General features: G+C 40.5%; 2 protein-coding genes across 3 annotated transcripts; both read left to right on the plus strand.

Moving 5' to 3' along the window:
* Positions 1-464: 464 nt before the first annotated feature.
* Positions 465-5,161, plus strand: eif5a (eukaryotic translation initiation factor 5A). The gene is made up of 5 exons (XM_079181230.1): positions 465-551; positions 1,930-2,117; positions 3,356-3,460; positions 3,659-3,790; positions 3,989-5,161. The coding sequence occupies exons 2-5, from the start codon at positions 1,950-1,952 to the stop codon at positions 4,052-4,054; spliced, it is 471 nt and encodes a 156-aa protein (XP_079037356.1). The 5' UTR covers positions 465-551; positions 1,930-1,949; the 3' UTR covers positions 4,055-5,161.
* A 1,174-nt stretch (positions 5,162-6,335) lies between these two features.
* On the plus strand, positions 6,336-7,946 carry rpl22l1 (ribosomal protein L22-like 1). Of its 2 annotated transcripts, none has more exons than XM_079181737.1 (4): positions 6,336-6,379; positions 7,257-7,370; positions 7,475-7,666; positions 7,770-7,946. In XM_079181737.1, exons 2-4 carry the CDS (start codon positions 7,345-7,347, stop codon positions 7,915-7,917), a joined length of 366 nt encoding a protein of 121 aa, XP_079037863.1. In that variant the 5' UTR covers positions 6,336-6,379; positions 7,257-7,344; the 3' UTR covers positions 7,918-7,946. The 2 variants fall into 2 exon arrangements, with proteins under 2 accessions (XP_079037863.1, XP_079037862.1); XM_079181736.1 differs by having other exon boundaries at positions 6,337-6,379; positions 7,545-7,666.
* Positions 7,947-13,374: the final 5,428 nt, after the last annotated feature.

The raw sequence follows: 13,374 nt of genomic DNA on the forward strand, positions 1-13,374 counted from the left end.
ATGGCGCTAGATGTAAAGAAAAGAAGCTTCAAACTCTTTTTTTGCAATTCTGAAAGTAAGAGTATTTCTTCCACCACAACTAATTTTTTTACGTATATTTTGCTGTGTGGGATAGATAATAATGTATGTAATGTATGTGTATGACCGTTTGGATATAATAATGTATTTCTACACTATGATATTGCTACTTTTACTTAAATATAAGAGTATTACTTGTAATAAAATGTAATGGTGGTGGAAGAGGGTGCCCCAACTCTTCTTGGGGAGCCCCGGTATCCCGAGAGCCGCCGCTGACCTGGTTGCCATGTTTGCTGACCACAGACCTGGCAACCCTTTCTGCCAGACGGCCACCGGAACCCGTAAACGCCCCCCCCACCCCCCCTCCAGTTCTCCCTTCTACGGATGCTGCAGTAAAGTTGGCCGCGCATGCGCACATTCGGTCCTCTTTTTTTCTTGGAAGGTAAGTGTGGCATGGCGCGTGTTTCTGCCTTGAGGGGGGATAAACGTTGGACCTAACGGCTTTTTTACGTGAACCGTTACCGGTTTCAGAGGTACTATAGTACATGCGTGGTGGTCTGAGCGGCTGGTTTCTCATTTCTCCGTGGATGTGGTCGAGTTGCAGGGTTAAAGGGTGTGGGTGTCCATGTTCCCAGCTAACGTTACCAGGGTTTAATCAAACGGGACATGCGGCCTTCGGAGGAAGAACGCTCGTCATTCTGTCCGCTCATTTTTATTTTTCCCGGTACATATGAATATGAAGCCTGCGGTGTATTTGTCATCCCACTGTTTGAATGTCTTATCATTAAAAAACACTCCACAAAACGGCCCCACCAACCGCCGTCGCTCGAGCGTCAGTCCGCTGGCTTTTTTTTTAAATTTGAACGGAGCTGAATGGAGACGGCTAGCGTTAGCATCGCGTTAGCATTACGTTAGCTTCGCGTTAGCTAACATAACGGTACTCGCTTTTTTTTGTTGTTCAGCTGAAGCGGGCGCATGTTTGGCCGGTTTATAAGCACCTTATTTTATAAACTTATCTTAATGAGGCTTGTTAATCTGCAACATGTTGTTTAAATAAAAAAATATAGCACAATATTGGCTGATTTTAGCCGTATACGTGACGTTATTGTAAGCTGGCTTTGTACCGTTAACTGCTGTTGCAAACTCCAGGCCGGCTAACTTGCTCGCGCTAGCTAGATGTATCAATTTCCAGAGCCTCGTGTTGTGTCGCGGTCTAAGTTGTCCGTGCTCCCACCTGTCGGCATCGCTGTATGTTCCTAGTTTAGACTTTATTATTTAGACTTTATTTTTAATCTGAGGTTCAGATCATGAGGGGTGCTACTTTTCCCCGAGATCTCGCGATAATCTATTCACAATTTGGGGCCCTGGAAAGTGCAGTGGCCCAGAGCAACAAAAAGAGCCAGGGACGGGGTCATTAAATTGGCATTTAACCCACAATAATTAAGCAAAATTGAGACTGTAAACATATATTTTTGTTAGGGTGTTAATCGATAATTTTCATGCAAAGATTATGGCAGCTGTCATGTAAACATCAGAACTTTAGCGCTTTAAATTAAAGGGTAAACCTATCAAAACATTACATTTCTGTTGTCAACACCTTTTGATAGGACGTGTAAATGTGTCCTTTAATCCCACCCTGTCTGTGGCTCTTCCCTCCAAATCCACTGGTTTCTACTTTAAATGTAAATCTACAAACCAGCAATAGTACATACTGTCTTTGTTGGAATATTTTCAGTTGTGTATTTAGCCGTTTTCAACCACCTCCCTAACATCTAGTATCAGTAGTGTCAGTATCAAACACTGATGTTGATGCATGTGATATAAATAAGTTATTTGACCTGTAATCAGACTGCAGTGTATTTAATATTTTTCTCAGATTGATAATTGATCTGTAACTTTATCTTGTTGCAGCACCGCTGACCCATCGCACCATGTCAGATCCCGATCTTGACTTCACGGTTGGGGAGTCTGGCGCCTCCGCCACCTACCCCATGCAGTGCTCTGCTCTGCGTAAGAACGGGTACGTGGTGCTGAAGGGACACCCCTGCAAAATTGTGGAGATGTCAACCTCCAAGACCGGCAAGCACGGACATGCCAAGGTAAAAACCTTTTTGTTTTTCAAGCGGTTTATTGTCACTCCGGTTATAAAAGAGAGGGCGTGTGAAAAAACAAATGTTTCATATTGTTCAGGGATTGGAGGATATATTCCCTTTTAAAGTGTGGTTAAGAAGCCCCGTCAAAATAAGAGCAGCTGTTCAGTAGCACTGCAAAGTGTTAAATGGAGTTTGGTAATAAAACACTGAACCAGTGTCAATGATGGCAGAGAGTTGAGGCTCAGTTTGGGCATCTCAGATTTCAGCCCAGTCTAATCCGAGCTGCCTCTGGTTCTTGCTTTAAAGTTTCTCTGAAGAACATTTAACTGGTTCTGGAACCAGTGTAGTCCTGATCCTCCATAAGACCTCCATCAGTAAAGAGACCATCAGAGAGAAGATGGTCTGTTTCTATAGAGTTATTCTTAATGCTCGTCATCGGAGCCACCGGGTCGGATTCTGGTGAAACCTGATGAACTCATGCAGGTTCACCAGAAACTCCTTCAGCTCAGACTCCAGCAGAGACCGGTCCACTGTGGACGGACCCAGATCCTCCAGCAGAGACCGGTCCACCGTGGAGAGACCCGGATCCGTCTTCTCAGCAGCCTCGGACCTGCAGTCGGAGGGAGGAGAACTTTTCCTCTGGGAGTCAACACCGACACCACGCTGCTGGAGACCCAGGACGTATTGCTGGACCCGCTGGAGGGAAGGGAGGCACGGGAGAACCAGGACTGAGAGGGGCAGACTGTCAGACCCTGCTGCAGTAAAATTAGAGGTTTTCTAAAGAGACTCTGGTGCTCAGAGACACTACCACTTTCCTCTTCGGGGACCACCAAAAGAAGGTTCCTCGTTGCAGCATTAAGTAATGCACAGTCTCGTCTTTTTCTTCCAACACTGCGGTTCTCCTACATGAACTTTGCTCTCCTTTTGGGCTGAACGTGGATGGAAGAATCAAGATGTTGGCTATACATTTTTAAATGTGTGAAGTACTTTTTAAATATTGAAACCACTTGACACCTGCTTCCTAAACTGGGAGGGAAAACATGAGCTTTGGTTTCTTCATGAACTGTCCAGGAACTACAGATGGAAAGAAGCCTTGTTTATTAATGTTGCTTCCTGTTAAATCATAATTTAGTTGTTTTGTGTGATTTGTTGTGCTGCGTTCATAAACCTCCTGTTTGGTCTCTTGATATCTGCACAGATTAAATACTTGACACTTTGTAATAAACCACATTTTGCTCTTTAAGGTTAACATGGTTGGTATCGACATCTTCACCAACAAGAAGCATGAAGATATGTGCCCCTCCACCCACAACATGGATGTCCCCTCCATCAAGAGGATAGATTACCAGGTGAGACAAATGACCCAGAACTCTCTTATCACACAAACGTTACTGCAGTTAAGCGAAGGAGAATGTGAGCGCGGTCATCTCTGCTGGCTTTTCTTGAGCTTTAAGTTCCGGAGCTTTGTCTTTCTTTAGAGTTTTGAAGTTGGAATAACAACAACAACAACAACAACAATGTTTTCTAATGTGCCCTCACCGTCCCAGCTGATTAACATCAATGACGGCTACATGTGCCTCATGAGCGACACCGGTGACATTAGGGAGGACCTGCGTGTCCCCGACAGCGAAATCGGCAGAGAAATCGAAGGAAAGTTTGAAGCTGGTGACGAATTCATGGTGAGTGTAAATATAGTCCTTTGTGTGTGTGTGTGTGTGTGTGTGTGTGTGTGTGTGTGTGTGTGTGTGTGTGTGTGTGTGTGTGTGTGTGTGTGTGTGTGTGTGTGTGTGTGTGTGTGTGTGTGTGTGTGTGTGTGTGTGTGTGTGTGTGGGGTGTTTCAGATGATTGACTCGAACACGTGCTGCTTCTCCCTGCAGGTCACAGTCATCGCTGCCATGGGCGAGGAATGTGCTGTCGCTACGAAGGTCTTGGCCAGCAAATAAGGAGAAGACGGACTCTGCTTCCCAGGCAACAAGCACCACCCACAACCAGTCTCCTGCATCCTCATTGGTTCTGTCACCAAAGCGTCGGCCTTCACAGACAACCTCAATCATTCTGTTGTGATTTCTCTCATTTTTATCCCCCATCCCTTCATCCTCCCTTTTTATTTTGTCATTTCTCTTTTCCATTTGCTTGTTGGGGAAGGTTCCACTTGCAGCTCGCTGCGTGGTCCTCTGCTCTGATCACTGAGGTTTTGTTTGGTAACAAATCTACTTTATATATAAAAAAAACAACTTTAAAAAATATCGATCAGTTGCTCATTCCTGCTTATTTTTGCCTTCAAAGTGTTGGTTTTGCCACTCGCATTCCTGAATGTTTTAATAACAACGGGATTCAGCTTTTGTATGATTCTTTTCTTTTATATATTCTTGAATATAGCGGGTTTAAAGCCTTTTAAAGGGAAAGGGACGGGGACAGTTTTTGAGTTGTTAAAGCAGATGGATAGATGTTTAAATTCTGGTTTAGGCCGTCCCTCTAGCAGCCGTACCGCTCTCCAGCATGGCCTCTGCTCCGGTTCCCGCATGGATTCGGGGCTCAATGAGGCTCGTTTTCTTTCCTCCTCCTTGCTGGGATTGGTGGTGGTTAGCACTTATGAGCACTTGAGGTCCACCCCAGCATGTCAAAGCTCTAAAACCAAGAAAAGAGAAGTGTTTTTTTTGTTTGTTTCCCCCCTAAGAAGAACAGAAACTTCAGTGATTTACCCTTGTGATGCCAGTCTCTAGTCTGTGTAGAAGTTGGACGGGCGCGTGTGCGCTTACACCTCTTGTCCACCGGGGTGGCCGGTCGTCCTCCCCTCCCCCTCCTAACCCCCCCAATACAAAAAGAGTGTTATATTTTGTTTTGAGAGGCCTGAGTGTGTAGCGGTGTGGGCCTCCGAAATGTGGAAGGCGGTTTGCAGTGAGGCGTGTGTCTTTTTTTTTTTTGAGGGACTCGATCGGGTTGGGGAGGGTGGTAGAGTTGCAAACTTTTTTGTTCACTCGAGGCCTTTGTCACCTGACTGGAGATGGCAAAAAAAATAAAATAAAACGACGAAACAAAATGGACAAAAACTGCAAACTACGTCTGGTTTTCTGTCTCTGATGTACGCTGTAAAGGTGCAGTCACGGTGTCAAAGGGATGATGTTGGTGACGCACGATGGACATAAAGTGTTAAAATCATAGCAGAAATATATCAATAAAGTTGTACATTTTGTAGTTTGTGCTGAAAGCTGCAGAGGTGTATTGTACTGTAGATGTCTGGATGATTTTAAGGTTGGAAGCACTTTTGATGAAATGCATGTTTTAAAGGGCTCTTAGAAGTTTCAGGTTCAAGAAAATACACAAATCAAAAGTCATGGTCCAGATCTGTACTTCAGTTATACGTGTTATTGAAACTTAACTCCAGTATCAAGTGTTAGAAGTAAACATCAGGTGTTGTGGGTCACGTGACGTTATGTTTTCTTATCCCTAATCATTCTCTGCAAGGTGACAAACGCCTGTTAAATAAACATGGACACACATTGAGCTGTTGGGGCTCTAGGACCAAGAAAAACACCTGGACTTAAGTATTTATTTTGCACTGCAGATGTTGCAGGAACAAAAATGTTGCAGCTGCAGATCCACACTGACTCAGACTTACAAAACAATGTAGGAAACATGGTGACTCACCACCATGAGTACATGAAAAGACTAGTTTCAGACTCGGGCACACCCTGCCTGAAAGTCCCCAGTAGTGGTGGAACTTAAGTGGAAAGAAGGATGCATGCCAACTGCCTGACCAGTCACAGTTTTGCTGACTCATCAGGAGGGATTTCATTTTGTGTGTTCGTACAAATGCAGCTGAATGAACAGGGCTGGTCTGAGGCCCTGTGTGTGTGTGTGTGAGAGAGAGAACGTGAATGATTGACCGACCAGGCTCAGCAGGTTTATTATCAGGGTGTGTTTGGGCTGTGAAAGACCTTTTGGACTTTTCATCCCACAAAAGAGGCAAAACCTCCACATAAATCACTTATTTTTAGACAAAACTTCATTTAATTTAAATAAACATGTCAGTATTGTTGGTAAAATAAAGTTAAAACAAAAATACGATTCATAAATATGAGTTCTGTCACTTCAGAACTCGTTAATCGAGCTATTTTTCCGGATTCCTGTGTTGTTTATTTCCATCTTCTCTGCAGCCATACTGGAGTTACCATATATGGTAAGGGCGTTGCACGCGGCGCCATCCCCGTCACTACTACGTCACATCCGGTTTTCCCTTTTACGTCCGATCCTTCAACATGGCGCCGGTAAGTCGTGCCAGCTCCTCTGGAATCTGCCCATTTTAGTGTTTATTCCGTTATCTTTTACCCTGAGTTATTCCGGTGATAACGTAGTAAAAGCAAAGTAAAGATTTCAGCGCGGAGCTGTGTGTTAAATATCGTTTTTATAGGGCAGGAAGCTAGCAGAGTTAGCATTAGCTCGTAGTAGTCTTGACGTTAGCTGGCACGTGTTCCATTCATTCAAGGCCGGTCTCCGCATAATAAATGAGTGTTTTAGTGCTTATCGGTGGTTTTTATGCCTCTTAACCGGTAAACTTGACTACTGTTGTCAGTCTACGTGTAGTATAGGTCCCATCGGTCAGTTCGGCTTAACTTTTACATTGACTATCCCTCTCATAGATCATAGTAAAGTAGAAACTGAACTAGTGGTGGATGTCTCTACCAAAGGAGCTTCCATTTTTTGGCACCCAAAATTCAAACAAATCGTTTTATGGCAATGGCGACTGATGCTGTACATATAAAGACATATTTAATTTATATTTACACTGTTTTTGCATTTATAATTAATAAACATGTAATTTATGTTTGATGCACATATTTAAAAATATATTTCTCATTCCTTATTGCTTGTATTTACTTATATTCTTTACATTTATTGTGGTATATATTCCATTATATGTATAATGTACATTTAGCATTATCCTTCATTTACATTGTTTATATTGTATTCATGCTTATAAATAAGAGCATCTTTAAGTTACCAATATCCCCTATTTAGTATAATAACACCTAAGAATTAGTAAATAATTAGATTGCCGATATCTTAAGGATAGACTTTAAAGAGGACCAGAAACACCTCATGTTTCTGAACCTGTTGCTGCTTTATTTTTATTTTCCCTCACAGCTCAAACAGAAAAGACCAACTGTCAGCAAGAAGTCCAAAAAGGGAGCTGCATGGAAGTTCACCTTGGACCTGACCCACCCTGTGGAGGATGGGATCCTGGACTCTGCAAGCTTTGTAAGTATTCCCCCTCTTATTAAACCCTTTTTATTCATTAGAGGCGCTAGTTAGGAATCAGGAAAACTGCGTGAAACAAGCAGCTAACCCTGCATCTGGACTAGGGTTCTCTTCCCTAGCTCCGAATATACTAGGGTTCCCTTCCCTAGTGCGTCACTGTGTTCTGTCCTACAGGAAACCTTCCTCAAAGAGAGGATTAAGGTCAACGGGAAGACGGGCAACCTGGGCAACGTGGTCCAGGTCGGCCGCATGAAGAACAAGATCAACGTCACGTCTGAGAAGCAGTTCTCCAAAAGGTTGGATGGGATTATAGTTGTTTTAACAAAGCAAATTAAAACCACAGCAAATATTATTAGGAATCAAAAATTCAGAGACTAACCGACCCCCGCCCTCCGCTAGGTATCTGAAGTACCTAACGAAGAAGTACCTGAAGAAGAACAACCTCCGTGACTGGCTGAGAGTCGTGGCGTCTGACAAGGAGACGTACGAGCTGCGTTACTTCCAGATCAGCCAGGACGACGAAGAAGAGTCGGAGGCAGACGAGTAAACGTCTGGAGAATAAATGTGGGAAAATAACTTCTGCCTCGTGTTTTTATTGTGCTGTTCTCAAAAAGTGTGATCTCTGTTGAAAGATAGTGTGTGTGTGTGTGTGTGTGTGTGTGTGTGTGTGTGTGTGTGTGTGTGTGTGTGTGTGTGTGTGTATATATATATATATATATATATATATATATATATATATATATATACACATACACAGGACTGTCTCAGAAAATTAATTGTGATAATCCCCATACGTGTGATTTAGTTTACTGAACCAAGCTGAGTGTTTTTCAAGGCTCAGGAAACCCTTGCAGGTGTTTCGAGTTAATTAGACGATTCAAGTGATTAGTTGAATACCCTACTAGTATACTTTTTCATGATATTCTAATATTTAGAGATAGGATATTTGAGTTTTCTTAAGCTGTAAGCCATAATCAGCAATATTAAAAGAATAAAAGGCTTGCAATATTTCAGTTGATTTGTAATGAATCCAGAATGCATGACATTTTTGTTTTTTTAATTGCATTACACAAAATAAAGAACTTTATCACAATATTCTAATTTTCTGAGACAGTCCTGTATATACACACACACACACATACTTGATGAGCAAAGAAACCCAATTTGAGGACCACAAATATTACGTCAGCTGGTGAATGACGAACATGTGATCAGGTAAAAAAAAGTATTTTTGTTCTTTCTTAAAAGTCTATGAAACAAAGTATCGAAAAATAAAAACAGAACAAAGAGTAAACGTGTCAATTTTCACAGATTGAAAGTTGTTTTTATACAAAGCAATGCAGCAACTGTATGAATGTTTTTTTTTGTTAAACCGTTTCATAGAAATAGTCTAAACTACGTACTAAAATAAGCAATTTGTGTCAATTTTTCTGATCCGATAATTAACCGAGCATTAGTTACACCGAACTCAAATCAAAGATTTACAGTCCTGAAATACATCTTACTTATAATAGAACTGTCTAATCGAGGCGTTATTCAATATGATTATTTGGGGTTTAATTTTACTGTGTTATACAAATGTTTTTCTATTTTGTCCAAAAAGTGCTTTATCATTTAATAAGGATTCAAAACTCAGAAGTTTAGGACTTGTGTCTAAGAAGTCTTGAGTTACGACTTCACTTGTGACTCGTCACATTTTGTAAAGACTCTGGACTCGAATTCAAAGCCTTGACAAACCAGTAATGTGGTCCCACTGCATTGCAACAGGTGTTCCTATTATTTTGCCCACCTTCACGCCTCTTGATGCTTGTCCTGATGCCTGAAGGTGGTTGTGTAGCAGTACTCTAAACACTAGGTGGTGCTACAGATGGTTATTACTCTCATACACAGAAACCAAAGGGAATAAAAGTTCCGTTGAGACAGAATTATTTTCTTTTAAAAGGTAAAAATTGAAAAGCGTACTTTGAATTTGGACTAACTTTTAGTAAAACTATGTTATGGGTCAAAAACTCTGGATCTTTCCATTTTTTTGACCCATTTCCTGATATCATCCAGGTTATTCTTCACTCAGCCTGTGAGAACAGATGTATGACTTCTGGAAAACAATTTGAAGTCCTTGTGAATGAATGTGATGCGTTAAAATCACGATTTAAGCTCCTTAAACACATGGTTGGGTTTGCAGCCAAAACAATAGAAGGGTGGAGCAAATGACACTGAGGCTAAATATTTCTACAGATATTTTCTCTCTCTGTTTGAGAATTCTCTGATAAGTTACTAAATGTTTTATCTCATTTAGTTTAATTTCCCCAATATATGAACAGTTCTGCAGACTGAAACCTCTGGTTTGTTTCAGCTTTACGAAAAGACACTAAAAAAATACCATAACATTTTTTTTTTAACTTGAGGTCTTCAGACTGGCATGATAAGACAGAGTTTATCTCTCCTGTATGTTGCTTCAAGCTGCCAACGAAAACCTTTACTCCCTTAAACAGAAAAGGATGTTTTACTGTGTGTGTGTGTGTGTGTGTGTGTGTGTGTGTGTGTGTGTGTGTGTGTGTGTCTGGATTCACTCCCGTTCGCTCATCTGTTGCATATAAAGCACGCAGCTTCAGGAATTCCTTCACCTTCAGCTTCAGCAGCTGCTGGTGGCGTCTCAAATCTTTATACAAAGAGTCAGTTAACGTTATTTTATAACATGCAGACGCTCTAAAGAGACACTCAACAGTTTACAGTGAGATCCATACATTTAGATAGCACACAGTCAGTTTCCATTTATTTTTCTTGTGCTCATAAGTACATTGAAAACTCCATGAGATAAACAGTTAAAAATAGAAGATGGCGGTCATCAAAGCAGCTGCTATCCAGGAGGTACGAGTTGTCAAGACTTTCCACGTCCACCTGCTGATATTTGGTTATTCAGGTATTTTCCAAATCCCAGCATCTGCATGTTTGGCTTGAAGTCATGAAAACCACAAAAAGACGAGTATTCAGAAAGTAAAAGCACGACAGCTGTATGGACCCGAGTCACACGTTCGATGACTTTAGATCTAACAAAATCAAAAAAGACTTGAAACTCGACTTGCACTTGATCACCAACGACTCGTGTCTTCACTTTGACTTGAGTCTTGTATTTTGAAAATACTTAATACCTTCCCCCAAGCCCAAAGATTTAAAATTTTGTTATTTAAAGGAGTTTGCTACGAATCAATTAATTTCCTGAGTCAACTATCGTTAATGTTTTTCAGTCCCAACAAGTCGACACTTAAGTCCCCCGATGTTATTTTTATGTCAAAGTTCAGTCACAGTCTTGTTTTAACAAACTCACAGTTTGCACATATTCCTCATACTTTCTTTAGTCAACATGTTACACAGGTTCTTCTTTGGCGTAACAGTGTCCATCCTCTCCTCTACATCTTTATTTCTTTATACATTTCTATGTCATATTCATGATTCTTGACTTTTGTAATGCTTGTTTTTTCACTTCTCTTACTGTAATTATTGTTATGCATCAAAACACAAATTCCTTATGTGAAAACCTTGATGTTTCCATCACCTTTTGCACAAAGCTGACTGTTGGTTGGCTGATAATCAACCAATCAGAAGCTGAGTGTCTTGTTTCTCTTATTTTAGACCTTCATGTTACCACGTCTGCCGGGTGTAATCTGACTCTGTGCATCAGATTACAACAGCAGATAACACAAACCATTCAGTGTGTTCATGTTGGGCCCACAAGTTAATAACAGCAAGTCTGTGTACTAAATGACCTGAGACGCAAAACGAACAAAGTAAGACACAAAATAAATACAATGAGATATAAAATGACACAATAAGATGCAAAACGACGACAAAGAGACACAAAAATGCCAGAGACACAAAATGACTACAAAGAGCAAAATGACAACAAAGACGCAAATCGAACTAAATAAGAAACAACATGACTAGAAAGAGATACAACATGATATAATAAGATGCTAAACAACTACCAAGACCAATAAGAGACAAAATGACTATGACATGCAATAACTAAGAGATGCTAAACTATCAAAAAGAAATGCTAAATGGCTATGAAGAGATGCAAATTGACTACAAAGAGACAAAAAAATGACTACAAACAAATGTAAATTGATCTAAAAGGGACGCAAAAACAGAAACAAAACACCTATATAGAGACGTAAAATGACGAAACAGAGATTCAAAATGACAAGGAGACAGAAAAGGACGAACAAAAATATAAAAAATGACTACAAAGAGATTCAAAAATACAAAAAATATGTCTCTTTGAATCTGTGGCTCTTGTTCTTATGTTGAAGGGGTTGGGGGGCCCTTTACTTGTCCAAATTCAATTAACCTGTTTTGAATTAACAATATTATTATTTCAACGTATAGGCACGTATGAGGCACATTCACAACATAATTGTTCCAACAAAAAATACATATTACCGCTATGCTACTAATATCCTATTAATGCTCAATTCATGTTATTGTCATTGTATTCCTGTAAATAAACAAACACAGGAGAGAGGTCCTGTCCGTGCACACATCCATATCCATGACAACTGAGCACACTCCGTGCATTGATAAAGACACGGTTGAAAGCTCCAGACGAAGACTGATACAGTAAGTGGACTTTGTGTTTGGGACCCACTTTAAACTTTCACAGACACATAATGCTTCTGTGACTTGTATCAGCTGAATATTAAGATTAATATCAACCTAAAACTACTTCTGGAGGTTTAGAAATCTGATATACATTACACACCTGGTACCCAAACACACACACATTCCTGTACTTCTATCTTTGTGGGGACCCACGTTGATATAATGCATTACCTTGCCCCTAACTATCACATCTAAACCTAATTCTAACCTTAAAACCGAGTCTTAACCCTCAAACAGACCTTTGAAGAAGTGAGGATTGGGGCAAAATGTCCTCGCTTTCTAAAAAAATGTCCCCACTGTGTTGATTGTTACGGTTCTCACTATGTAGCACACATGAGAACGAAGACAAACACACACCTGGTGATTTTCTCAGCTGTGCATACAAAGAGTAAAGAAAAGTCACCTGTGGCAGCTGCAGCACAGAGTTAACTCACACACCTTCACAGCAGTTATTCTATCCTTCATCTTATGAATGAATTATGACACACACCTGGCCAGTCTCAGGTGTTGAATAATGTATCCACCTGATCACGTGGTGTCCGGTCTGAAGGATTAACGCTGTCGTCTCCTCACCATTTCTTCCAGGTCTGCAGAGGACGTGGACTCAATCAACACTTCTTCCAGGAAAAACACACAACAGGTGAGTTTATTACCTGTCTGCTCATGTGTGCATCTTTAACCGGCATGTTGGGTGTTTTTATCCGCATCTTTACGTCTCTGCCTGTGCTCTTCACTGTCATCAAGCCAGCCTGTTGATGTTGATCACGTGTTGATTTCCGTTCAGGTTTTGGTTAAAGTACAAAGCAGGAATTTTTTAGATTTGTAGAAGCTGGTTCAGTTTTAGTTTCCTCAGCCGTACCTTTCCGTTGTGAAAGTAGATCCTCGGTCTTCATTAAAGTTTCAGAGAGGGAGTCTCGCTCCAGTGAGTGATGAGAACAGCTGATTGTATCCCATCATCACCTGCTAGCTCACATCCACAGACATACCGGCCTGATATTAGCCTTTTATGATTGCACTGTTTATTTATTTAAGAATTAATTAAATAATTAGTTCTCCTAAATTATAGAAAGCATATATTTTTTATATATATATATTTCTGTTACCTGTTGTGGTATCAAGCCACCATGTTACAAACAAATTAAATGGAGGTGAATAGTTTGCAGCCAAAGCATTGAACAATTACTACTTTCTACTAAATTGTTTATTTTTTACATGTTTTATTTTTTTAGAGTTTTATTCTTAAATTTAACAAGATTTTGTAGTTTTCCACCAGATTGATATTTTCACATTTTAAACAGCATTAAAACCATTAAATAGGGAGACAAATTCTAAACTCGAATCATTA

The sequence above is a fragment of the Pholis gunnellus genome, assembly GCF_910591455.1.
Source record: "Pholis gunnellus genome assembly, chromosome: 20".
NCBI lineage: Eukaryota > Metazoa > Chordata > Actinopteri > Perciformes > Pholidae > Pholis > Pholis gunnellus.

Bases quoted from the DNA above. Each gene is read 5' to 3' on its own strand.
- eif5a (XM_079181230.1), top strand. From the start codon at position 1,950: ATGTCAGATCCCGATCTTGACTTCACGGTTGGGGAGTCTGGCGCCTCC. The intron at 2,118-3,355 runs GTAAAAACCTTT...TTGCTCTTTAAG, and splicing joins GCAAGCACGGACATGCCAAG to GTTAACATGGTTGGTATCGA. The intron at 3,461-3,658 runs GTGAGACAAATG...TCACCGTCCCAG, and splicing joins TCAAGAGGATAGATTACCAG to CTGATTAACATCAATGACGG.
- rpl22l1 (XM_079181736.1), top strand. The intron at 7,371-7,544 runs GTAAGTATTCCC...TCTGTCCTACAG, and splicing joins TCCTGGACTCTGCAAGCTTT to GAAACCTTCCTCAAAGAGAG. The intron at 7,667-7,769 runs GTTGGATGGGAT...GCCCTCCGCTAG, and splicing joins GAGAAGCAGTTCTCCAAAAG to GTATCTGAAGTACCTAACGA.